General features: G+C 39.9%; 1 protein-coding gene across 2 annotated transcripts in view; it reads left to right on the top strand.

Moving 5' to 3' along the window:
• igf1r.L (insulin like growth factor 1 receptor L homeolog) overlaps positions 1-24892 on the top strand; it is a 166842-nt gene that overhangs the window by 134641 nt on the left and 7309 nt on the right. For both annotated transcript variants that reach the window (XM_018253259.2, XM_041586870.1), the window contains 12 exons: positions 1131-1298; positions 1543-1747; positions 8235-8521; positions 8671-8807; positions 9749-9908; positions 11761-11866; positions 12321-12391; positions 14509-14738; positions 16638-16748; positions 21773-21932; positions 22293-22422; positions 23477-23611. In XM_018253259.2, the coding sequence (XP_018108748.1) occupies positions 1131-1298; positions 1543-1747; positions 8235-8521; positions 8671-8807; positions 9749-9908; positions 11761-11866; positions 12321-12391; positions 14509-14738; positions 16638-16748; positions 21773-21932; positions 22293-22422; positions 23477-23611 (1900 nt within the window). The remainder of the gene's footprint in view (positions 1-1130; positions 1299-1542; positions 1748-8234; positions 8522-8670; positions 8808-9748; positions 9909-11760; positions 11867-12320; positions 12392-14508; positions 14739-16637; positions 16749-21772; positions 21933-22292; positions 22423-23476; positions 23612-24892) is intronic.

Below are 24892 nucleotides of genomic sequence, written 5' to 3'. Positions count from 1 at the left end.
AAAGCAAACGATTATGGCCATGTGGCCCCCACTCAAGTGACTGATTGGTTGCTGCTTGGTAACCAATCAGTGGAAACCAAGAGAGTTGAAAAGCAGGAAGTAGTGCTCTGGCTATTATGTTATACATTCAGTTACTCCAGCCTTTATAGATGACATTTTTGGCTAACTATCTTTATCTCTATTGTTTATTTTACACAACCTATCTATTTACCCAGTTTTTATTTTTATGCTGAACAATTCCTTTAAGCAGATAATGTTTTATTCTTATGGGTTCTCTGCTTAAGTTTCCATGCAGGTCCTCTGTTAGTCGGGTTCTAGCAGTTATTCTGACCAGTAACACTAGCAATGAGCTTTGCTTGTAAGTCAGAATGAAGGATAGCTCCTACATTGAAAGACAGCAATAATATTGATCTTGTTTAGGTGGAATGTATAATTATAAGACAAGTAGTTTCTCCAAAGTGTTACGGCTGATGGTAAGATATTTTTTTTTAAAAAAAAACCTTCACAGTTTCACGCAGTGAAAATTCAGAGGAACACAGACTTTGTCATCTCTTATAAAGCACTAATAGAAACTTGGTAAACTGATGGGAAATGTGGTTCCAATGGGATTGCAGAGCATCCCCAGGCTTTCCAGCTCTGAACAGAAAGTTACGCTGAGATGTATGTCTCCCTTGTGCCTTCTTGCCTGGAGCGTGCACACAGTCTACAAACACATTACGCACTCACATGGCTTTGGGGATTCACCATCGCAACCGTTGCCTGCCGTGATCGAGAATCTTCTTCAATCAGTATTTCTCTTTATTATAAGATGGCCGGTGCAGAGTTTCCATCATAGAATTCACATAAAATATTCTCAGCCTGGTCCCCATTTATTCAGTAGCAGGAGGGCAGGAGGTTCAACGTCCCTACTCTAATTGATCAAGGGTTGTGTATATTAGTGAATGGAATTGCATTGCATACATTTGTATTGTTAAACATATTCTAATCTCCACTCCTGTTGTATAATGTTGTAATCCTATATAATGGCAACAAAAGCTAATTTTGCCATGCTTTGCTCATATTGTGTGTTGTACACAGCTTGTTCTAAACATGAAAATTAATTAAAACGTTATTCCTCTTTTCAATTCCAGTTCCTTCCATCCCTCAGGATGTGATCTCAGCATCCAACTCGTCTTCTCAGCTGGTGGTGAAGTGGAACGCACCCAGTCTCCCAAACGGGAATCTCTCCTACTATATTGTGCGATGGCAGCAGCAGCCTCAGGACAGACACTTGTATCAGTACAACTATTGCTTCAAAGGTGCGACTCCTGATGTTAACATCGTATGTTGTGATCAGCAGTGAGCAGTTTATCACTGTTGTTTGCAGTGTTATGAGATGTTGAATTTCCATTATACCAAATGCTTCCATGGTTAAAAAACACTATGGTGGCCTTTTTTTGAAGTAAATACAACACGGTCTTGCTTTGCTGCCATTCTTTTTCCAGTTCTTGAAAGGATTAGATAAGTAAAATGAAAGTGTACATGGTATTATTTTGCTTTCAGATAAAGTACCTAATCGGAAATATGCCAACGGGACCATTGACACTGAAGGTGTGACGGAGCCTACAAAGCCAGAAGGCAACGTAGGAGAAAAGGGCCATTGTTGTGCTTGTCCTAAAACCGAGGCAGAGAAAAAAGCAGAAAAAGATGAAGCTGAATACAGAAAAGTTTTTGAAAATTTCCTCCACAATTCAATTTTTGTGCCAAGGTAAGCAAGCACGCCACAGAGGTCACTATGAAATAATTTAACATTGGGCAGAGGTGAAGATTTTGGACCAAGTTTGGACGCATTTCTAACGTCATATGTGGTTTGCTTAAATCAGTGATCCCCAACCAGTAACTCGTGAGTAATGTGTTGCTCTCCAACCCCTTGGATGTTGCTCCCAGTGGACTCAAAGCAGGTGATTATTTTTGAATTCCAGACTTGGAGACAAGTTTTAGTTGTATAAAAACCAGTTGTACTGCCAAACAAAGTCTCAATATAGGTTGACAATCCACATAAGGGCTACTAAATGGCCAATCATAGCACTTATTTGGCACCCCAAGAACATTTTTCATGCTAGTGTTGCTCCCCAACTCCTTTTCCTTCTGAATGTTGCTCACGTCTTCTAAAGGTTGGGGATCCCTGGCTTAAATGAACCATACATTTTAAAGGACATGTGCTGCTAAATTTTAATTTACCACGTATATGAATACATGCAGCTACTCGTTGTTGAATTTCGACCTCTATTTCTCTTCTTGAAAGGACTGCAGCAGTCAAAATATGCAATGTGGCATCAACCATAGAGCTCTCACTATTTATTTGTAGCTCTATTGTACTCCTAAATAATAGCACAATTAAACATTCATACAAAGTCTGTATAGCGCTGTGCATTACCTTGTATGTTAGGAACTGAATTTTGTGGTTTAGTAGGGAAGAATTTTGAACCTATGAAGGATTTAACTCACGTTTGTTCATCCAACCTGCAAGTTATCTCCCCTGGTCTTGGTGCTGGAAGTGGAATGGCTGTACCTTTGGATGATGGATTGGAAGGTTTAGGAAGATGAGCTGGTTATTGCTCACTATTATTTAGTGCACACTGGTAAGCCTTTCAAAAGACAGCCAGCCTAGGATTGAGTCCACCACTTGCAGATACTGTATGATTATTTTCATAATGGCGACACTATCCCACTATTACTATAGACAGCCTGCACTTAAGTGAAGTCCAGCTAACCGGATCTCTTTATTTGACCTCACCAAACAGGATCACAGTTGCATTATAGGCTGGATTGTGCATGAGCTTTAAGTTCATGCCCTTAAGTGCCTTACGGATCAGCTGAAATCACCATAAAGGTAGTCTTCAATGAAGATATACTAGTTTAGCCTCTTTACAAATATAGTAGAAGCCTTTTTTTCCTGGACTGACTCTCTTTAACTCATGGTAGCTGTGAATTGTAAGTAATTGTAAGAACTGTAAGTTATTGTGCTGTGATAGGTGACAAGTTCTGCTTAGGCGGCTTTTTGTACATGGCATAAAATGTAAATAAAGAGAATGTGATAGTTTGCAAACCAATTAAACCCTATAATTAATTGCACAGAGTGCAACATATGATATCTTTATCGTATAAAGGCAGCATACCAAACATTGAAGCTGGGAAATGTTATTTTCTGAAAAATATATGCTCATTTTGAATTTGATATCAGTCCCAAGTTGGGACAGTGGCAACAAAAAAACTGTTAAAGTTGTGTAATGCAAGGGTCTACCAGAAGTAAAGAAAACACCATAAAGGAAAGTATTGCAACAATTTAAGATCCCTTAATGAAATCTCAAAATTTTTTGCAATTTTACATTGTCTATAGTACATTGTATCATTAAAAGAATCCAGGGAATTCTCTGTATACAAGGGACAAGGCCAAAATATTGGAAGCTGAAAACCATTTTCTATGATCACAGTTCATCACTTCGTGTGTAAATGCAAGTTTAAACACTTATCATGCAATGAAGAAACAGTATATAAACATGATCCAGAAACACAGCTGTTGCTTTCTCTGGGCCCAAGCTTATTTAAAATGGACTGAGGTCAAGTGGGAAACTGTCCTGTGCTCTGAACAATCAAAATTTGGAACTCTTTTAGGAAATAATGGACGCCGCGTTCTCCGGGCTAAAGATTATTATCAGCACACGTACAAAAGCCAGCATCTGTGATGGTATGGGGCTGCATCAGTGCGCATGGCATTGGGTAGCTTGCACATCTGGAAAGGAACAACTAATGCTGAACCATACATACAGATTTTGGATCAGTGTATGCTGCCATCCAGACAGGCCCGGATTTATATAGCAGGTGCCCCTAGGCCCGCTGCCGTTCATCACCCCGGTCCCCTCCCCTTCATTTGTGTACATGCACAGATTTTTATCATGAAGTGGGAGCACTGGGGAATGGCAAATGGCAAATTTTTAAAAATTATCGTAATCTCATGATCAGCTCCAGAGCTTCTGAACCAATGTGGGTGGGGTTGTGCTTCATGCCGCCCCTTTAAATCCTGCCACCCTAGGCCCGGCCTTGGTGGCCTTTCCACAAATCCAGGCCTGTATCCAGACAATGTCTTTTTCATTGAAGGCCTTGCTTATGTCAGTATGTCAATGCCAAACAGAATCCGGCATGTATTATAACTGCATGGCTCCATAGCATACCTCCCAACTGTCGAATTTTCAGAGGGACAGTCCCTCTTTTGACAGCTCAACCCGCAGTCCCTCGTTTGTACCGGAAAGTCCCAATTTTCTCTGCACTGAACAGCCAGAAAATGACACAATGTTTCCAATTTAATTGGCTTATGGAAGAGAGCCCAGCTGCAGATGAGATACATTTGAAACAACTTTGAGATAGGCAAATAAGTAATTGTAACAATACAAGATAACAGGTCCCTCGGGAGACGTTAGACTCACAGCTTAAAGGGCAATTCACCTTCATTAGCAAAACTGTAATAACTGGGAAAAAAAAACACAGAAATATGTTCAAACTTTCATAACATGCCAAATTTTGTAATGGTAATTGGGAGGTGTGGCCACAAAAATGGGCGTGGTCAAAAAACGTTGCCACGCGCACCAACTTTTTTGTCCCTTTCTTTATTTCCAAAATGTTGGGAGGTATGCCATAGTAAGATTCGGGTGCTAAACTTCCCATTCTGCAGTTCTGACCCATCACCCATTGGAAACACTTGGCACATTTGGAAACGTAGGCACTTTTAGAACTAAAGCAACTGACCTCTGTTCCCAAACCGTTACAGAGAACCATATTACTGCCATCAAATTCAAAATTGTCATGTATTTCTCTGAAAACAATAACATTTTTCAGTTTCAACATTTGATTTGTTGTCTTTGTACTGTTTGTGATTAAATAAGGGGTCAAATGATTTGCAAATGATCCCATTCTCTTACATATTATACAGTGTCTCGACTTTTATGGGATTGGAGTTGTACAAATGAATTGAGGCTGGGGTAGGGTACAAACTTGATGCAAGACGCCCAGTGTTTCATGCTCCTTGGCTGGATACGGTATGGGCTGGGATTAGGGTTGCCACCTGGCCGGTATTATACCAGCCTGGCCGGTAAAAATGATGGTTGATCCCAATGTTATTAATAGGGAAAACAGAAAAATATATAGGAATGCCGGTATTTTTTTCCAGAAAACGTGGCAACCCTATCTGTGATAGGTGCTGAACAAGCAATAAATGTTCAGAATGGTAAATGTTTGTGTAATGCTCGGCTTGTGTGTGTGTTTGTAATGCTTTAGAGTGCTGCCTGCTTTAATGTTCAATAACTCAAAGCACTTCGCCAAAAATGTATCTGTCTCCAGAAAACAAAGGAGGCATTTTTACGGATTTGTGTCCGTAAGAGAAGAATAGTTGCAGAAGGAGGAAGTTAAAAAAGATATTTCTGTAGGAGGAATGCAAAGCCAGATTGTATTTAATCCTTTCTGTCAAGTTCAGGCAGCCTAGGGACAAGGCAGGTTTATCCCAGGTGGGGGAGGCTGAATCACAGTGGAAAGTCCTGATTTCTTTTGTTCCTGTGAGATGTTTACCACAAGCTTTCACATTAACTCTTTCATAGAGCAGCCCTTGTACTTTGCAAATGTCTGCCCTCACTCCACTGTCTGTCTCTGGTGGGTTTTTTTACACCTGCTTTAGCCACTTGTTTACTTGATTTCAACATGTATGTTAGTGCTGAAAATGCTTTAAATGATCTTCTCCAGTGCTTTTATGCTTTTCCATGCCAAATGAACGAGTAGGAGTAGTGGTAGATTTGGGCCTGAAGGAATCACGCTATCCACATGCGACTCCGGGATGCAAGGAAATCCCTATTATCTGCAATGGAAAGTAGGGATGCACCCATCCAGGATTCGGTTCGGTATTCAGCAATTTTCAGCAGGATTCGAATTCGGTTGAAGCCTTGTGCCAGGCCGGACCAAATCCAAATCCTTAAAATGCACGTGACTTTTCGTCACAAAACAAGGGAGTAAAGAATTTTTTGCTCTGAAATTAATGTGCGTCTCTCTTCCCCCCTCACTGATTTGCATATGCAAATGAGAGTTTGGCGTTCGCCCAAATCTTTCACAAAGGATTTGGGAGTTCGGCCGAATCCAAAATAGTGCATCCTCAATGGAAAGGTATTTTTGGGTGTTTTGTTGCATGTGGAGAGCATGATTTTGTACAGGTGATTAAACATCCCCTGTGGTATTGCCCTTAGATATACAGGCTGTTTTTTTTGGGGGGGGGGTCCATGTTTATTACCATAAGGTGACCGTAAATGAATAAAAACATGACTATCTGCCTATAGCATAACATCCTTTATGCCATATAATGCAATTTTCTTTATTTATTTAAATAATGTTTGCATTCTACAGACATCTAAAAGAGGAGGGAGCAAAAAAAAAAAAAAAAAATACAAAAAAAGAAAGGGAGGGTGTTTGTATACAAAGTTGTACAAACAGGTTGGGAGACTTGAACAGATTAAATGGGAGTTCTAACATGGCACATTGATTCCTTTCAGGGTAAAGGGGTTGTCACAGTATTCTATAAAACAGAATGTAATTATTGAAGCACATTTGCACACAGATTAGTGTAAAAGGTAAGCCTGGGTAGATTTTTATAACCATAAACAAATTTATAATAGGAATCTATTGTGCGCAGCCAAATCTTTTGTTGTTTTTTCAATTCAGTTTAATATTCATCTTTTGTGGAGAATTGATTTGCCTGTATCCAAAACATACTAGATTTCGGTGCATCCGAACTGCAGTACTGAAGATAAAATGTTTCTGAGAAATCTGTTGTTTTCATGTCACTGCCATCTCTAACCACAAGCATCACTGGCCCATGGCTTTTGAATGGTAGAACAAAAATACACACATTTCTAACTGGCTCAGGCCCTCTGCTTCCTGTGATACCTATTCTAGAAGAATGTTAACTGATCTCTGAGTGTTATTAGGGTCAAATTCTGAAATCAGGTCTCCGTGCAGTATTATCATCAAAGGAATTTAGATAAGAAATAGGAGGAGAGTTTGTGAGAGATTTCCTTCAGCACACAGCACACCCTTGCATCAGATGTCCGGAGACAGAAAAGAGCAGCCACTTATCCTGAACTAAAGTTTTCTGGCATGCGTGTGTGTACCACAAAGGAGGGAAAATAAATGAATCACTCAGCGCATGCATCATTGGGGAAAGATCACGTTTCCTGCTCATTTCCTGGGAGGGATTTTAGTTTATTTACCTTCAGTGCTGCCTGCTTAAGGTGCTTATGAAAGTTACAGACTTGTGATGGATGAGTGTGCTGAACGGGTTTTGACTTCAAGCCTCAGCTTGCCAAAATTCTTGTGGAAAGTGTGTTAATAATTGGGAGGGGGTGCAAGCCCGGAGGTCCTTAGCTGTCCTCCTTTTGAACAAAGAAAATAATTGCACCCATGAATTAAATGTCTTCAAGCCTTGGAGGATCGGCACCATACCATTTCCATTGCTACAATTATGATTGCTAGCTCTTTGGGAAAGGAATTGCTGTACTATTTTCTTCTTTAAAAACTGAATGTGTAGATGTGTTTCAAAGAATATTTCTGGTCATGTAAGGACTTATCAAATTATTTTGAATTATACATTTCCTGCCATGTAGTTGCTCATTCTAGTGTTATTGGTGTTGCCTTACATGTAATTGAGTAAATGTAGTCATTTGTCTGTCCCATCAATTTAAGATGAAACCGACAACAGGAGGTCTTATAGCAACATTGGCCACAGTCTAGTATCCCATAGCAACCTGCCAGTAGCTTGCTTTGGTCAGTTCAGTGCAGTGGCGTAACTACTCACCGGCAGGCCCTGGTATAGGATGAGCACGTGGGCCCCCCTGTCGGGCCCTCCCCTCTATGATTCGCGTGCACTGTAATATCTTCCCCTGCCCAACCATCCACGATATCCATTATCGTGGCTCCTGTGGGCCCCAAGAGGGTGCGGGCCCAGGTGCCATCGCACCCCCTGCACCCCTGGTAGTTATGCCAACGGTTCAGTGCACATGGTTTGTTCCATTGGCCATTACTGCAAAATGCTATATTTTTCTTATGCTGGATAACTTTCTTCATATTCACGATTCTTTTGTATTTTTTTTTTAAATATTTTGAAAATGCGTGTTCCTTATTCCTCCCTCATAATAACACGGTTCTGTTACATTCTCATCTAGGCCCAACCGTAGGCGAAGAGATGCCAATGCTGCTGGGAATTCCACGATGACCAGTTATGGAAAGAACTTCACCACAGAGGACTTCTACAATTTCTCAGACCCCGAAAAAGATGATATAGAATACCCATTCTATGAGACAAAGGTTGATTACAAGCGGGAGAGGACGGTGATCTCAAACCTGCAGCCCTTTACTCTCTATCGTATTGATATCCATAGCTGCAACCACGAGGCTGAGAAGCTTGGCTGCAGTGCATCCAATTTTGTTTTTGCCAGAACCATGCCAGCAGGTAAGTTCCAAAGCTGCACCCTTCTATTGGCAAGGCATGCAATACTCTCACAAAGTGCAGTCATCAGGCAACATTACATTACATTATACTGAAGATTGTATACTGTTGCTTAGCCATCTTTTGTGCTCACACATTGCTTTGCCTTTTAGCTGGGGCCGATGATATCCCAGGGCCAGTAACCCCTAAAGAAGAAGATTATGGTGTGGTCTTTTTGAGTTGGCCTGAGCCAGCCAGGCCAAATGGCCTAATCCTGATGTATGAGATTGAGTACAAGCAGCAGGGAGATGTGAGCAACCTCTTTGTTTCTTTGTGTAATGTTAAGATTGAAATGAATAAATGTGTTCCCATTTTTCTAGTCCTATAGTTTTTATTACTTATATACTTATATATTACTTTATTCGCTTTCTAATATCGAATATGCCAAATAACATAACATCATCTTTATTGTTCCTTTCTGCAGTGGGCAAAGAAGTCAAGGACATATATTAAACTGTTACCAGTATTAAAATAGTAAATAAGGGTTGTAAACAAAACTAAAAATAGAATCCTTCCCTGAATTTGAGTTATTTCTTAACTCAACTTTGTTGAACTTTTTCATACTTTTTGGCTTTAGAGTGTGGCAGACAGGGAGACTAGTCGCCCAGTGACAAATCTCCTCTACTGCGGGAGACTAATCTCCCCGTACTGCCTTCCCTTTCCGAAATCCGAAGCAATCCAGGCGGCGATTCGTATTATTGCCAGCGGGGAGGCAGTCCGGGGAGATTAATGAAATTGTCAGTCCTATACCTAGCTGTTAATATGGTTGTAAACTGTATAACATGTCATTGTGCCAGTGCCACTATTTCTTAAAAGAAAACAATCAGTCTTTATTGCCATTATTTTTAGACCAATTCCACACCTATCATTTGTCAGATGTTATTTCAGCTGGAGGAGAAAAACTCGAAACCTCTCGATGTGCTGCCTGATAGCTTTCATTGCGTATTTCTGTATTTCACCTAGTGGCATAAAGCATTATCAAACTAATAATCTATATACAGTGTATATTTTATTGGTCTAGCATCTACCCATTTAACTGCCCCAATATACTAATAGTGGAGAAATAGACACCACCTAACTGCTGGAATTTGATTAGAAGAAAATCCTCCAAAATGAATTATTATGGACACTGGTAGAATGGACACTGGTAGAATGAATGGCACTTCTAATCAATCCATTTTCTTTTATTAGGTGCAAAGGGAATGTGTGTCTAGGCAGGACTACCAAAAGAACAGAGGCGCAAAACTCGTGCGGCTTACTCCGGGCAATTACTCTGCACAGGTTCAGGCCATCTCCCTCTTTGGAAATGGATCCTGGACAGAAACGGTCACCTTCTGTGTAAAGCCAAAACGTAAGATGGCATTCTATTGGTGGAATTCTTTGTACTACTGTGCAGGGCTGAGTGGATACTTTAATTATTAAAGTGAGCTTGATGAAGGCCAACTTTAGCACCAGCATCTTATTTGTATAGTGTCTACCTACTGCAGAGCTGTAGGTAGAAGTTTATGAGCATAGTAAATTGACACTAAGATACGGGATACCTTTGTGCTTCCATATTCCCAGCTGCAGTACTTTAGAGGAGGCATAGGCTGCTGTTGGCCATCCACAGTATAAGTCCATTGTCTGCCAATCTGTCTGCAACAGCCCATTCTGTCCATGTTGGAGGCGGCTGACAAAACATTCATGCAAATGTTATCAAACTACCTGTACTAAAGTGTTACTGAAGTCCCTTTACTATCAGTATCGTTACAACAACTTCAGCCACATTATCAGTCATCCGTAAAATATTGATTTCTTCTCTCACTTTGCCTGAGAAATGTTTTTCATCTTCTCATAACAAATAATCGAATTTTGCTGAATCTGAGCAGGCAAAGTAATTTTAGCAATATTGTTGGTAAGGGTGAAAGTTTGGGAAGTTAAAAAGTGGTAAAAAAAAAAAGATGTGTCGGAAAGAAACTGTTTCATAACTAGAAAAAAAAATGGATAAAACCAGAGAAATCCGCAAATGTACAACGATTGTGCTACCTCGGTGCTTTATAAATGGGGCCCTTTATGTTTGTCATGAAGGGGGTAAGGGGATATTTGTTTACTTTCCTTCTGAACTGTCCCTGTGTGACCTAAAGTGCCACAGAAACAAGTTTCTAAAAACTCTTGGAAGGCCCCTGTGGCTGAGGCTAGGCTGCAGCCACATAATTGTGAACACCGCAAGCAGTGTTTCGTTTGCGGCACTCATTTGTACCTGAGGAAATGCCTGGGTCCAGGATACAGTAATGGAAACGACATGCAGAAAAACTGCACTCACAGAACTCCTATCACTTCAAAGAAAATGTGTTTCATCGTCAGACACTAACCCTAGTATGGCGCCAAAACATTGCATTAATAAAGTGCATTCTTTTTTGCAAAAAAATATTATAAATAATAAAATAGCAATCTAACCATCTATCCGTGTGTGTGTGTGTGTGTGTGTATAGAAACATATAAAATACATTATAAATAATATTAAATGCATTTGCAAATGTTAACGGGCACCGAAGCCTATCTCCCATAGACTCCATTTTATCCAAATTATCCAAATGTTTAAAAAAGATTACCCCTTTCTCTGTAATAATAAAACAGTAACTTGTACTTTATTCAAACTAAGATATAGTGAATCCTTATTTGAGGCAAAGAAAGCCTATTTCATTTATTTAATGTTTAAATGATTTTCTAGTAGATTTAAGGTATGAAGATCCAAATTACAAAAAGATGTGTTATCTGGAAAACCCAAGGTCCCGAGCATTCTGGATAACAGAAGCCATACCTGCATCTTTATTTTTCTTCTAAGTACTCATGTGTCTTTTAATGTCCGTCCAAATCTCTGCCTGGTTGCCAGGGTTTATAACTGTTTCTGTGCAAAAAAGTTGAATTTGTACATGGCAATCAATACATAAGACCAGATAAAGATTAACACTGCATTAAACTGTGACATTGCTGTAACCTAGTGAGAGTTATGCAAAAGTCACAATGTTTTATACCAATCTGAATTCCATTTACATATTAGTCACTTAACCAAGGTCGTATCCCCTATTCTACCCTTGACTCTTCTTTGATTAAACATACTAATTCTTGGTGCGCATATTTGTAATCGCTAAGAAGGCTCCTGAGGCAGCCAGCAACTCTTCTCTCTTATATTTATACATATATTTATCTTTGTTTTTATGCAGCCGACGTGAGCAATAATATACTGCAAATGGTCGTGGCCATTCCCCTCGCCGTTTCATTGCTGCTGGTGGGTATCATCACCATTGTCTGCTTCGTTACAAAGAAAAGGTAAGATCTAAATCAGTAATGTTCACTTTACGTCAGGCCTCCTTTTGTAATATCTAGTTCTTTTATCTGACTGACGTACATATTGTGCAAATTCTAAACACGCTGTAGTGGTGAAAATGTAAGCAATGCTACCCCTTAGCCTTTCAGATAAATGCCCAGGATCTTTGCTATTGATTCATATGTCGAATCCCATGAATTAAAAATATCAAAACAGCACTGTAAGTGCCTAGGACTACAGCGTTAGGGCTGAGCACTGCTCCTCCTCAACCACATTGACTTACTATTTCACAGTTGTGAATCAGAGGTGATCAGAAGCTGAATTTTAAAGAAGCTGAATTTTTTTTAAAAAAAAAGCTGAATTTAAGCAGCAAAGCCACACTGGTCTGTACAAATGTTGGAAAAAGATATCATAATGGGCTCCTGTATGAGCAGTCTTTCTTCTTTCCCTTTGCAGAAACAGCAACCGACTTGGAAATGGTGTCCTCTATGCCTCTGTGAACCCCGAGTATTTCAGTGCTGCAGAAAGTAAGCAAACAATGTTGTACATTACAGACTGTCTATTATGTTCATCCAATGCCTCATAGGCTGTTATTTAAGATAGACAACCAGATGAAAAGTACATTGATGGTTAAGCAATTGCAGTATAATATTTGATCATATTTTATACCCAAAGTTACAGTCACAACAACACGGTGCACTTTGAAAACAGCCGAAATGTCAGTACCGTATGTGCCAAATAAAGATGAACCAAAATTTTTTATATGTCCTGAGATGTGCGGTTTTTCTGGTCTACATGTTGATTGAATTAATTGAAACCTGCACCCAGGCATCTCTATTTGTCACTTCATCTCAAAACAATCTGTAGTAAATGGTGACATTCCCATGAAATGAGCAGTGACACCTAGAATATCAAGGACTTGTCGTATTCAACCTAATAGTATTTTACCAGTCATCCGCTAAATATATCACACTTTATACAGTTACAAAATTGGATCATAGGGTAATAAAATAAAAGGTGCAAGATTTGCTACAGCCAAAAAACAAGGTTTGCTACAAAAAGAAGCGGTAGTATTTACTTATCAGATCTTGAAAACAAACCACGGTTATGGATTATTAGACTCATTTAAAAAAGATTACCCAATATTTAGTATGTGTTGCTTATTAATGTCATTACATGCTACATCAGTAGTATATATAGAAGCACAAACGTTCATGGACAAGTATGCGTATGTTTTCAGAACACATGCCTTGGCTGGTTTAGTAAGAGAAGTTCAGAGGTAGCTTGTTTGTTACAGACACTATTACCATTTAAAGGCACTTCATTGATATGACACTCCTTCAGGAGGAATTTCAAGCAGTATTCTGGGTGGGAGAGGAGACCAGATTTATGAGGACCCTGGAGCTCTTCGAGTTGCTGTTCTTACACCCATCAACACAGCTTTCTACACATTCTGAAGTTCTTTCTTTTTCAGGATGACTTCATAGTTTTGAACCGTTTAAAGGTTTCCCTCCCTGACTTTTAATCTAAAGGAATGTGCATTTCCTTCATTGTTATTATAGAGGTCAGCGCAGGTACACTCTACAATAGGACACCATCGGAGAGATACTGGGAAAGCAGGCCTTCTATTGCTAGTCTAGATAATAACAGGGTTTACAAAGTAGGTTTGTCAGAGACGAGACATTCATCAGTAGTGTTGTGTCTTTCCTAAGGACTGCTTATTTTTAAGCCCAACATTTTTTAGGGTGTGAAATTTAAAGGCAAGAAATTCAAGCCACTAAGATTCATTGGTTCAATATATGGTGCTCTATAGACAATTTATAGTTAGCTGTACCTAGAAACCACAAAACCTTAACCCGAACCCCGATCCTAATCTGCAAAATGTTGCCATTGTAGCACCCCGTACCTTGTGCATGCCTCTGATTCCAATACAGGGAATCTTTGAAAGCAGATGAGGGGTGTACTTCCCTAGTCTAAACTACACCTAACCCTCAGTGGTTGGCCAAATTCCAACGCACACCCACCCAACCAGTGCTTAACCCCCGGGTCACTGCAAGTTTAGGGTCACCCGCACATCCCTTGAACCTAGCCCAGAAAGTTAATTTATAATTGTGTCTTCTCTACAATGGGGCTTGCTCAGCATTTTCGGGGAACAGGAGGATTGAAGGGTTCAATACCTCTTGGCAGAACGGTGGTGTAATGGCTAGCATTGCTGGTTTACAGCACTGGAGTCCTGGGTTTGGTTTGAGGCAGGTTACTACTTGTAAGGAGTTTGTATGTTTTTCCTCTACTTGCCTGGGTTTCCTCTGGGTATTCCTGTTTCTATTACACTCTAAAAATATACAGGCAGTTTACTGGTTCCTGATAAAATTGGCCCTAATATGCGTGAATGATAGGGACCTTAGATTGTGAGCTTCATTGGGGCACTGCGGAAATGTGTCGGTGCTATACAAATAAAGTATAATAATAATAATAACTTTACAGTACATACATACACACATATATAGATATAATTACTCACTGGTTTATTTTTAACGTTCTTCAGAAATTATAGGATGAAGTGACATGCAATTCTGAAGTTTTTTAAATTCATATATACGCGCATTCTGAATTCTTGAATGTTTATGATTTACCTCTTTTTCAGTGTATGTGCCTGATGAATGGGAGGTTCCTCGAGAGAAGATAACAATGAACAGAGAGCTTGGGCAAGGTTCGTTCGGAATGGTATACGAGGGCATTGCCAAAGGGGTGGTGAAGGACGAGACAGAGACAAGGGTTGCCATAAAGACTGTCAATGAGGCTGCCAGCATGCGGGAGAGAATTGAATTTCTCAATGAGGCTTCCGTCATGAAGGAGTTCAACTGTCACCACGTGGTAAGCGCATGAGAAATGTTCTGTGGGGGCTATCCTTGGTTGCCAAGGACATCCGGGCAAATCTAGGACGCGCAGAGAGAGATTTTACACACGCATTGCATGTTTCATCACCTCTTAGGCAAAGATAAAATCCTAGCAAGTTTCAGGCAAGTAGCATCGTCAAGAAATGAATCAATGAACTAATTGCCTCTAATTAATAAATTCCCATTGGGGAGTTGATATTTAGCTTTAAAAAAAAAACAGGCTGCACGAGCAGAATATTTGATCTTGACAAAGTACGATGATCACACATGCTTATGGGAAGAAGGAATCTGTGTTGACATAAGTGTGTAGACTTCCGCTTCATGAATATTTGTGTCAAATTATTCTTTTTTGGGGACAATATGCAAAAGTGTTCTTTCTTTAGGGGACTACAGTTCCCCTTGAAGCATTCAATGAACTAATGGATGATTTTATGCCCTTCTGGATGCAATAAAGCTTGAAATCTTCCCTTACTGTAAGTGTGCTCCGTAAGGCTTCCCTTTTCTGTATTTAAATACTCTGTGTGCACCCCTTTCTTTTTGTTGCTCCTACATATCCAGTGCACATTTATTTCCTTTATGATATTCCTTTACCTTCAGGGAGCCCCACTGTATTGAGTAATACAATGTATATTTGGCATGCAAGTTCTGTGTGTCCAGAGGTTACTATTGGTATTACTATTCCTCTTTATTTTTAAGCCTTCTCTTTGAATGCGTTTGTGAGATATTGATATGAAAAAAGTACATTTTTTGTGTGTATCTGGAAAAAAAAACCATTCTGCAAAACCCTCTGTAAAATTTCTGTTGTGTCTGAGTACGAAGCGCACAGACTGATAAATGTTCCATCAAGTGATTTACCCAAGGCTCCCAAAAGGCTATAAAGATAATTTACCCATCTAAAACTTTCATTGGGTATTTGTGGTATTTTTTTAGACACCTTTATAGGAGTAAAGTATTTTGTTCAGATAACGTAGTTGTCTATATAATAAAGCAATTTTATTCTGGAAGAGAAAAGACTATCAAAATATTTTCAGGGACACCCCCTCCCCCCTTGCAATTTCTAACATGCAGAGACTGGCACAGCATTATATGTTTAGACGTGACAATGTTATGGCTGTCAGATACACAAGGATTGTGCAGGGATTATTGTAGTGACAGTGGCAAGAAAAAGGACATTTGAAAAACCAAAGTCAAAAAATTGGTGTTTGGGACACTGGGCGAAAAGCTGAGTCCGGCCTTTGGAGTTCTTTCTGTTGTGGTTATTTTCTTTTATCACAGTAGCTGTAACATTTATATCTATGACAATAGCACACAAGTGCGTCTACATTTGAGAATCCAAAGGGGTTTCCATCAACCAGTAGGGTTTGGTTTGGGATTTGGCTGAATCTTTCATAAATGTCTGCCACCCGCTGCTGGATTTTGCCTTAGACTGTTTAGTTGGACTCGGGTGCTTTGTGTCCATTAGAAATGGCTAGGGGTAGAAAGGCATTGAAAAATTATAGCAAAGCGAACCGATATTAATCTGGACAACTTTTGGACAACAGTCCTGCTGCAAAAGGGCCAAAAGGCATCTTACCAAAGTCACATACTCCAGCTGTCCGGATCAAACGCCATGTTTCTTACATATTCATTTACTAAAAACAAAACGTTTTTTTGTAAATAAAGATGTAATAACATGAAAATCAAAATATGCCATTACCGTTATTTATTTTTACTGTCTATATTTTATCTCCACAAATCACTCCGTAGTATTGCCGAACACCCTCTTAATAATAAAATATAGAGCAGAACTTGTAAGTGTCCTTGTCCATGTGCTCCTTTTGTTGTCCATATGGGGTTATGCTTTCCATCCATTGTCACGTTTGTCTGTCTCTTCCAGGTGCGCTTATTAGGGGTCGTTTCTCAAGGTCAGCCAACACTTGTCATCATGGAATTAATGACTCGAGGAGACCTCAAAAGCTACTTAAGATCTTTACGACCAGACACAGAGGTCAGTAAAATATGACTTGATTTCAATCCTACTCTATTCTAATGTTATAAAGAAAAGACACACACACACACACACATATCTAATGTACTTGACTAATTACCCTTTGTGTGTTGCCTGAAAAATAGGATCCATGTGTTTCACAGCATAAGCAGTAATGTTCTATTGCAGGACTATAAACATTGTCATTGGCCAAGAGCATTTTATTTTGGTAGAGGTTTTATAAAACACATCCAGTGACGCTATTATCATTTAAAGCCCATATTTTTACTGCCCTTTCAATGGATGACGTATATTTTCAGATAATCCCCGACTGCACTAATCGGTGTGTGTGCGGATCCGTTTCTTTTACACATTGGTATATTTCAGTGCCAAGTTCCTAGACAAGCAATCCTAAATGAAAACAGTAACATGGAAAGGATCTTTTCATGCCTTTGCTTTTGCATTGGTCTCTTTCTCTAGTCTATGGCTATCGATTATAATAGTAGAACGATCCAGTGAGTACTCGCACACCCTGGCCCTCCCAACGATAGAGATCCCTGGTGCACAGCGAAATGAGGAAACGGCAACCTCACGATCCAATGGCAGCAAGAATTCTGAATGATGCTTGATAAAGGGGGCAACCCCGAAACGTTGCATGCTGCAATAAACATTTAGCAAGGTATAACCTGCTAGCATTACCTGTGTGCCGGTGAATTCTTGCTGCTATCGATTATAATAGACCGCAGCAAGACTTCAACATCTGGCCCACATCTGTTTAAAGGATAAGTAAACCTTTAAAACAAGTGAATGTAAACTTGATGAGGGGCTATTCTAAGCACTTTTGCATCATACATTCATTATTTATTTTATTTTTTCCAATTCCATGATATTAAGGGATACATGTACTGTTAATATGAATGAATTTTGTTACAACAGCGCCACCTGCTGGTCAATTTCCCACCAGTCTGACCACCAAGTAGTCAATAAAGTTGTCAAGAGAAAGAAAGAGGCTGCTCTGATGTTCTTCTGCTTAGGAATTAAATTATAAACCTTTCTCACATCTTTCCTAAGCAGAAGAACATCAGAGCAGTCTTCTTATCAGTTTTACATTCACTTATTTTAAAGGTTTACTTATCCTTTAAAAAGATCTCCGTGGTACAGGTAGAAATAAACAGGAAAGGGGTTTGGGGAAGAAAGAAAAAGGAAGGGCTTTGAAGTGCAAATAAAATATCTTGCGAGCAAGTAGGTGAGTGATCAAATCCCATTTGCAGAGATCCTGGATTACGCACTGTTTTGCAGCCTGAGTCTTGGAATAACCAGCGTATTTTTCGTTATCCACAAAAGATTTGTCAGGAAGACATTTAACATCGTTTAATGCCTAAATGTTAGGCTATATTCCCGCCTGTATTCCCTCCTAACATATAGTAGTGTTACTATTTTTTTACATTCATTCAATAAAGCACAACCAGAGTTTTCAAAATAGTCAACAGTATTTGTATGTAAAATGTACACATGCCTTTGCATTTAAAAGGGAGACGAGAAATGTGGCTGGCCTGGGCTAAGGCAGCCCAAAAACTATTGTTACTTTTCATTACTTATCTTTCTATTCAGGCCTCTCCTAATCATGTTCCGGTCTCTCAAGCAAGCCACTGATTGGTTGCTAGGATAATTTAGACCCTAACAACCAAAATACTTGCCTGAGCAATTATCACCCTGCACGTCACTAGTTTAACTTCTCAGAAGTTGCCAGATTAAGAACAAATTCTTGGATGTGAATGCCTGACATTTATTAAGGGCTTCCAGAGACTGAGGAGTGCAGCAGGGAATATTTTTTCAGCAGTAGAGTTTGTCTGCGTCAGTAGCTTGTGTTCTGAGCACAGAGAGTCAAATATTGAATGTACAGGGACTAGAAGACTTCTTTATAGGAAAGCACAGGGTTCAGGAGCTGCATCTCTTTATCACATCAGTTTGACAGGTTTTCTGAGCAGGGCTGGGTCTGGGGCTACTCTCTATAGCAGGGGTCCCCAACCTTTTTTACTGGTGAGCCACATTTAAATGTAAAAAGAGTTGGAGAGCAACACAAGCATGAAAAAATCCATGGAGATGTCAAATAAGGGCTGTGATCGGCTGTTTGGTAGTCCCTATATGGACTGGTAGCCTACAGGAGGCTCTGTTTGATAGTACACTAGGTCTTTATGCAACCAAAACTTGCCACCAAGCCTGGAATTCAAAAATTTGCACCTACTTTGATGACACTGGGAGCAACATCCAAGGGGTTGGTGAGCAACATGTTGCTCGCGAGCTACTGGTTGGGGACCACTGCTCTATAGTCAATGCGAGCTCTTGCATTTTCTCACCTGACTGTATTTGCTTCAAGTACCACAGTAGTAAAGGGATGTCAGTGGAACTAGGGTTCTTACTATACTGGGCTCCGTTCAGAGAATGTTACAACACAGACCAGTGCTAATCCAATGTGTTCTTGACAAACTTTTCTCGACATCTTGTTAATGAACTGATTTGTCCACCCTAGTCATCCCATTCCTGTCCTCTCCGAAAACGTTCAGACTCCATGATAGCTTTACATACCATCTTTCATTACAATGGAAATATATTCCCATCATCACCCCCTGCTGTTTCTTCTACTCATTGTTGTCTCCAATCTTTCACTCCCTGTGTTCAGAACACAACCTTCTGTTCTAGACATGCTCTCTATAAAAAAATATTCCCTTGAAGCCTCGAATGAATGTCAAGGGTGATAGGAGCGGCTGCTTAAATGCCTGAATTTGTGTTTCATTTGGTAACTTTTGAGCAGTTATTTATGTGCTGTTTGATTGGCTAAAGCTCCCTCGTGCCGAACGACTGATTTTAGTGAAGTCCGACCAATCCTTCAGAATTATCGTGCGGTTAGTGGGATTCGAGCGATCGTACATCTCACGATTTTTCGGCCGACATCTGTCAGGAAATTGATCGGCCAGGTCAAAAAATCTTTGTCGGTCCCAGGGCAATGTATCTATGTTTGCAGGGCCAAGCAGGCAGCTCCCCTTTGTTTTCCTGGCAAATTGGTCTTTTTAGTTGATCGTACCATTGTTCCGAGATAATCTTGGTCTCACGATGACGATCGGACTTTTGAAAATCTCAACATGTATGGCCAGCTTTACACAAGGACGGCCTGATTAGATCGATCTGATAAATCTAGCCCCATCCATTTCTATTGGCTGATTGCTTACTACACTATAGTGATAAATCACTCAAACTGAGTCACATTGTTTAGTTCTTAGAATTACTACCTGGTATTGGTGGAAACTTAATGGACGGTGTATCTTTTTTTATTTTTTATTTTCTTCTTCCCCCATTACTGCAAATAGGCCTATGATGACAGCTCCTGAATTAATGTGTCATTTTGTACAGACTCTTGATGTGGCTGGGCCCAGAGCATATGATGTTCCCACTAAGTAGACACTTTGGTTAATGTAATGACAGGCTAGCACACGACAGCACTGATTTAGTTACCAAATAAAAGTCACCTTTTTATGTGTACTGTGTTTGTGTTTATGTAAGGTCATACCCAAATGCACTGCAACGCCAAAGCCTTCAGTCCCTCGACCAGCTCTCCCGTGTTACTAACCCATGTTATGCCAAAATGTTGTTATTTCCTAACAGATGAACTCATTATCAATTTGTGTTTTAAAATAAAATTACTGAGGCCAAAAGCAATGTATATACACGATACACGCACTTTTAAGTTTGCATTAACCACCTTGAGGGAGTGACTGTATTGGTGAATTCATACGACTATAGGGGATATTGGATTGGCTGATTTTATATCACTATAACTGTGATTTGTGGAAGGCATTACATAGATGTGTGTTATATAAATACACAAAAGCTATGAATATCTTGTAATATCACTTATAAACAGTGAGTTCTGATGTCATTTCTGTCACATGACTCACTGAAACGTGTATTATAATAAAAAAAGTACCCCTTGTTGAAAAATATGAGGATATTAGAAGTCACCTCTGAGTTCCATGACCTGTAAAAATATTTATGCGGTCATGGAACAAAAAAAGTCTGCACTCATAGGTCTTGTGAAGCAAAAAGAAAGTGGATTTAATAAACGTTTGCCTCTTAAACGTGAGCTGTCATCAAGACATATATATAAATTGGAGGAGAGAGACCCAGGGTTCACAACTGCAGCAGGTCCCAAAACCTCAGTCAATTCCACTGGATATATTAGGGTTGTCACATATTAATGTAGGCAGAGAATCCGCTTATCTAATGGCCTCTGCCCCCTCTTCTGTCTGTACTCACAGACACTGTGTTGGCCTGGGTGCAGAAAATACATACTCTGCATTGAGATCCATCTTGACGTCTGCACCCACTAGCCTTACATTTTCAAATCGGCAGGACCCAAGAACCAATAATTGACTCATCAGGCCATGAAAAAAAAGTGCTGAAATCACTGCAAAAGATAATTTATTATAAAGAAAAACCAGTTTTATATGCTTGATATTGTACGTGCACCCCCAGGCAAAGTGCAGGTAAAGTTTTTTGAATCAAATAAGGTGGTGTATTTAGGGAGATTGTTCATCATTCTCAAACAACCATGTGATGTTGAACATGTGCCATATTCTCTGCTTAAGCTGGCCATAGACGCAAAGATTTACCTCAATATCGGTCGAACGATCGTACGTCCTCATCTCCCGACCTGCCACTAACCATTCAGACCAAATAAAGTAGTTAAAGAACAGATCAGCCGATGTTCTGCCCCTGACAGCAATCGTACGAAAGTTTATGTCCAACCAAAGCTGGGGACAGTCTCCTATTGAAAATCATACGATCGGCAATACACGCAGAGATATGATCAGCAGCCGACAAAAATGTTCTAACCTGTCCGATCAAATGAACGACTGATAGGCATGGCAAGATTAATGTCGGGACACTCAACACACGACCCGAAAATCGCACAAATTGAGGATTCGTACGATCGAATCTGTGCGTCTATGGCCAGCATTACCCTGACTGAAATGTTCTTTACATTTCAGAGTAACTCCGGGCAGTCTCCTCCTTCCCTGAAGAAGATGATCCAGATGGCAGGAGAAATTGCAGATGGAATGGCCTACCTCAATGCAAACAAGTTTGTTCACAGAGATCTGGCTGCTAGGAACTGTATGGTCGCCGAGGATTTCACAGTTAAGATTGGAGGTGAGTCCTTAGCCAGTGGTTGGAGTGGGATAAATATTATAAGCATTTGTTGGTAATGAAAGCAACACCATATATTGTTTAGAGCAGGAGTGCACACACTTATAGTTCATTCAGTCTCCAACAGATGCACTTCCCTAGCCCATTAGATGCACCGGCCCATTGCAGACAATAGTCTATGTGTTACATTAACAGCTACAGCTAAAAGTCATTAGAAAAGGGGTGTATTTCTTCATTATATTATATTAATTAATAATAATATTATTATTTATATTATAGTAATCGTTTTTTTATTTATAGTACATGCAGGAACTAACATTCAATATTTCTTTGCAATTCAATTCTTCTACGTTCTTCCCCCAGACTTTGGCATGACAAGAGACATCTATGAGACAGACTATTACAGGAAGGGGGGGAAAGGTCTGCTGCCTGTGCGTTGGATGTCCCCAGAATCCCTAAAGGATGGTGTTTTCACAACTCACGCTGATGTCTGGTAAGTGCAGCCGTTTCATTCCATGCAGAGATGCAGTGTAATCCGCCCTGCAATAGCTGAGTGAGCTGCCGACATAGAACCCCAAGTGATCCCTCAAAACACTGCACGTGATAATGAACCAGTTTCCTTGGGGCTTTTGTTGTCTGTTTTGTTTTTTTGAAAAATAAAATGAAGCATTTGTGTATTTTGCCCTTTTTTGTAAGAGTATATTAACGCAAAATTAATTCCGCTCTGCTTTAACCCTCCGTTAATCTTTTTTATGTCTAATTAACTCCTCCGTATCCATCATGAATCTAAGGACGATGGGAGCTGTAGTTCTGCAAATGCTGCAGTGGGCTTGCCTATCCCTTTATTATACAGTCTCGTCATAGTCTATTTTGGTGCTCTACTGTGCCTTCAAATCTTTTTTTAATACACCTCTGTACCAGACTCAAGAATGTAAATCCGTAGAGCCATTAAAACATTAAATTCCAAGCCGGTTACACGTTATTTGATTAAACTCCAAATTCCATGCAAACGCGTATTTTAATTTGACGAATCCCTTAAATGATACACACAATGACGATGATGATGGATCTTTGATGTGTAAATATGCATGGGGCCGTGTGTGTGTATATATATATATATATATATATATATATATATCCAATGGAGACCCTCCCTAAATAGATGCGCTATACTTATCAGATGGGGGACAGTGCAGGGCCAAATGATTAAATCATGGTGCATAATGTGCTGCTCTCACATAACACTGCCAAGTGTAAATGATCCTTCCTGGTTTCATAATGCCAAACAGCCCTAAATCTTTCTCTGTATTGTATTTCAACTCCCTCTTCATACATGCAGTAACACTGTGCACACTATGTTTTGTTTTCTGCATTTTTATTGGCTTTGAACCTATCTCTTTATCTGCACATCTGGTGTGTGTGTGTCAACACCTTCACTGCCTTGAATTGTTAGATATTTACATGCAATTGTTGCCCCTGTGTCTGTTGAATGGCATTGCTGCTACGTATCCATGATTGTCAGTCACCCCTCCTTTCTGTTTTTGCAGGTCCTTTGGAGTTGTGTTATGGGAGATTGCCACTCTGGCAGAGCAGCCTTACCAGGGCATGTCCAATGAGCAGGTTCTTCGCTTCGTTATGGAAGGAGGCCTTCTGGAGAAGCCGGATAACTGCCCTGACATGCTGTATGTTTTATCTACTTTCTCCTGTTTATATTGAAATTAGGATATTGTGCTAAAACCATAGGAAACCTTTGTAGATGTACCACATCTTACTTTTAGGTAGGGATGCACCGAATCCAGGATTCAGCAGGATTTGGCTGAACCCTTAGGTATTCAGCCGAATCTTTTGCGAAGGATTTCGGGGTTCGGCCGAATCCAAAATATTGATTCGGTGCATCCCTACTTTTAGGGTGCACCAAATCCAGTATTCGGTTGGTTATTCAGCCAGGATTTGGCCTTTTTCAGCAGGATTCGGGCGAACAGAATCCTTAAAATAATGTGACATTTTGTCACAAAACGAGGAAGTAAAACATTTTTTTAGCCGCGCTTCATATGCAAATTAGGGTTCTGATTTGGAAGGATTCAGGGGTTCAGCCGAATCCAAAATAGTAGATTTGGTTCTTCCCTACTGACTTTAATAACAAAGTTCTCCCATGTGTAAGTCGCCTAATTAGGACATAAAATTTGTGTCTATGCATGTAGGACTAACATTCTGCATGGACTGCCCTAGGTCCGGACTGGGAATCAAAATAGGCCCTGGCATTCCAAGCACACAGAGGCCCAAGCAGCCTTCCACCAGCCCAATAAATAGTGACTGTCTATGGGAATTTACAGCAGCACCTCTGGCATTAGCCAGAACCCACAGATTGTCAGTCCGGGCCTGGACTGCCCACACTATAGGACTCGAGGGCCACAGGCACAATAGCGGGGGTGGTGGTTGTATTCTATTCACAGTAATAGATTATGGAATAAAACTGGAGCAGGGCTTGGATACTCTTTCGTTTAACCCTAGAAAATAGGAGCATTACATCACTGTTAACAAACAGAATTAAAATACACACAAACAGCTCTGGTCTGATTTAAAGTACAGGTATGGGACCTGTTATCCAGAATACATGGGACTTGGGCTTTTCCAGATAAGAGACCATTCTATAATTTGGATCTTCATACTTTGCCTACTAAAAAATCATTTAAACATTAATTAAATCAAATATGGTTGTTTTGCCTCCAATAAGGATTAATTATATCTTAGTTGGGATCGAGTAAAAGGTATTGTTTTATAATTACAGGGAAACATTTAATTTTGAAATATTTGATTAAAATAGAGTCTATGGTGGATGGCTTTCTGGATAAGAGGTTTCTGGATAACAGATCCTGAGTCAAATAGTTGCAGCTGTATTAAAACTAGATAGGTAGATAGATACACAGGCACATCTAGGAAAGAGTAGTTTTACACATAATTGC

Source organism: Xenopus laevis, chromosome 3L (genome assembly GCF_017654675.1).
Source record: "Xenopus laevis strain J_2021 chromosome 3L, Xenopus_laevis_v10.1, whole genome shotgun sequence".
Lineage (NCBI taxonomy): Eukaryota > Metazoa > Chordata > Amphibia > Anura > Pipidae > Xenopus > Xenopus laevis.
The sequence above is the reverse complement of the archived record's forward strand: the minus strand, read 5'-3'. Positions and strand labels throughout refer to the sequence as shown.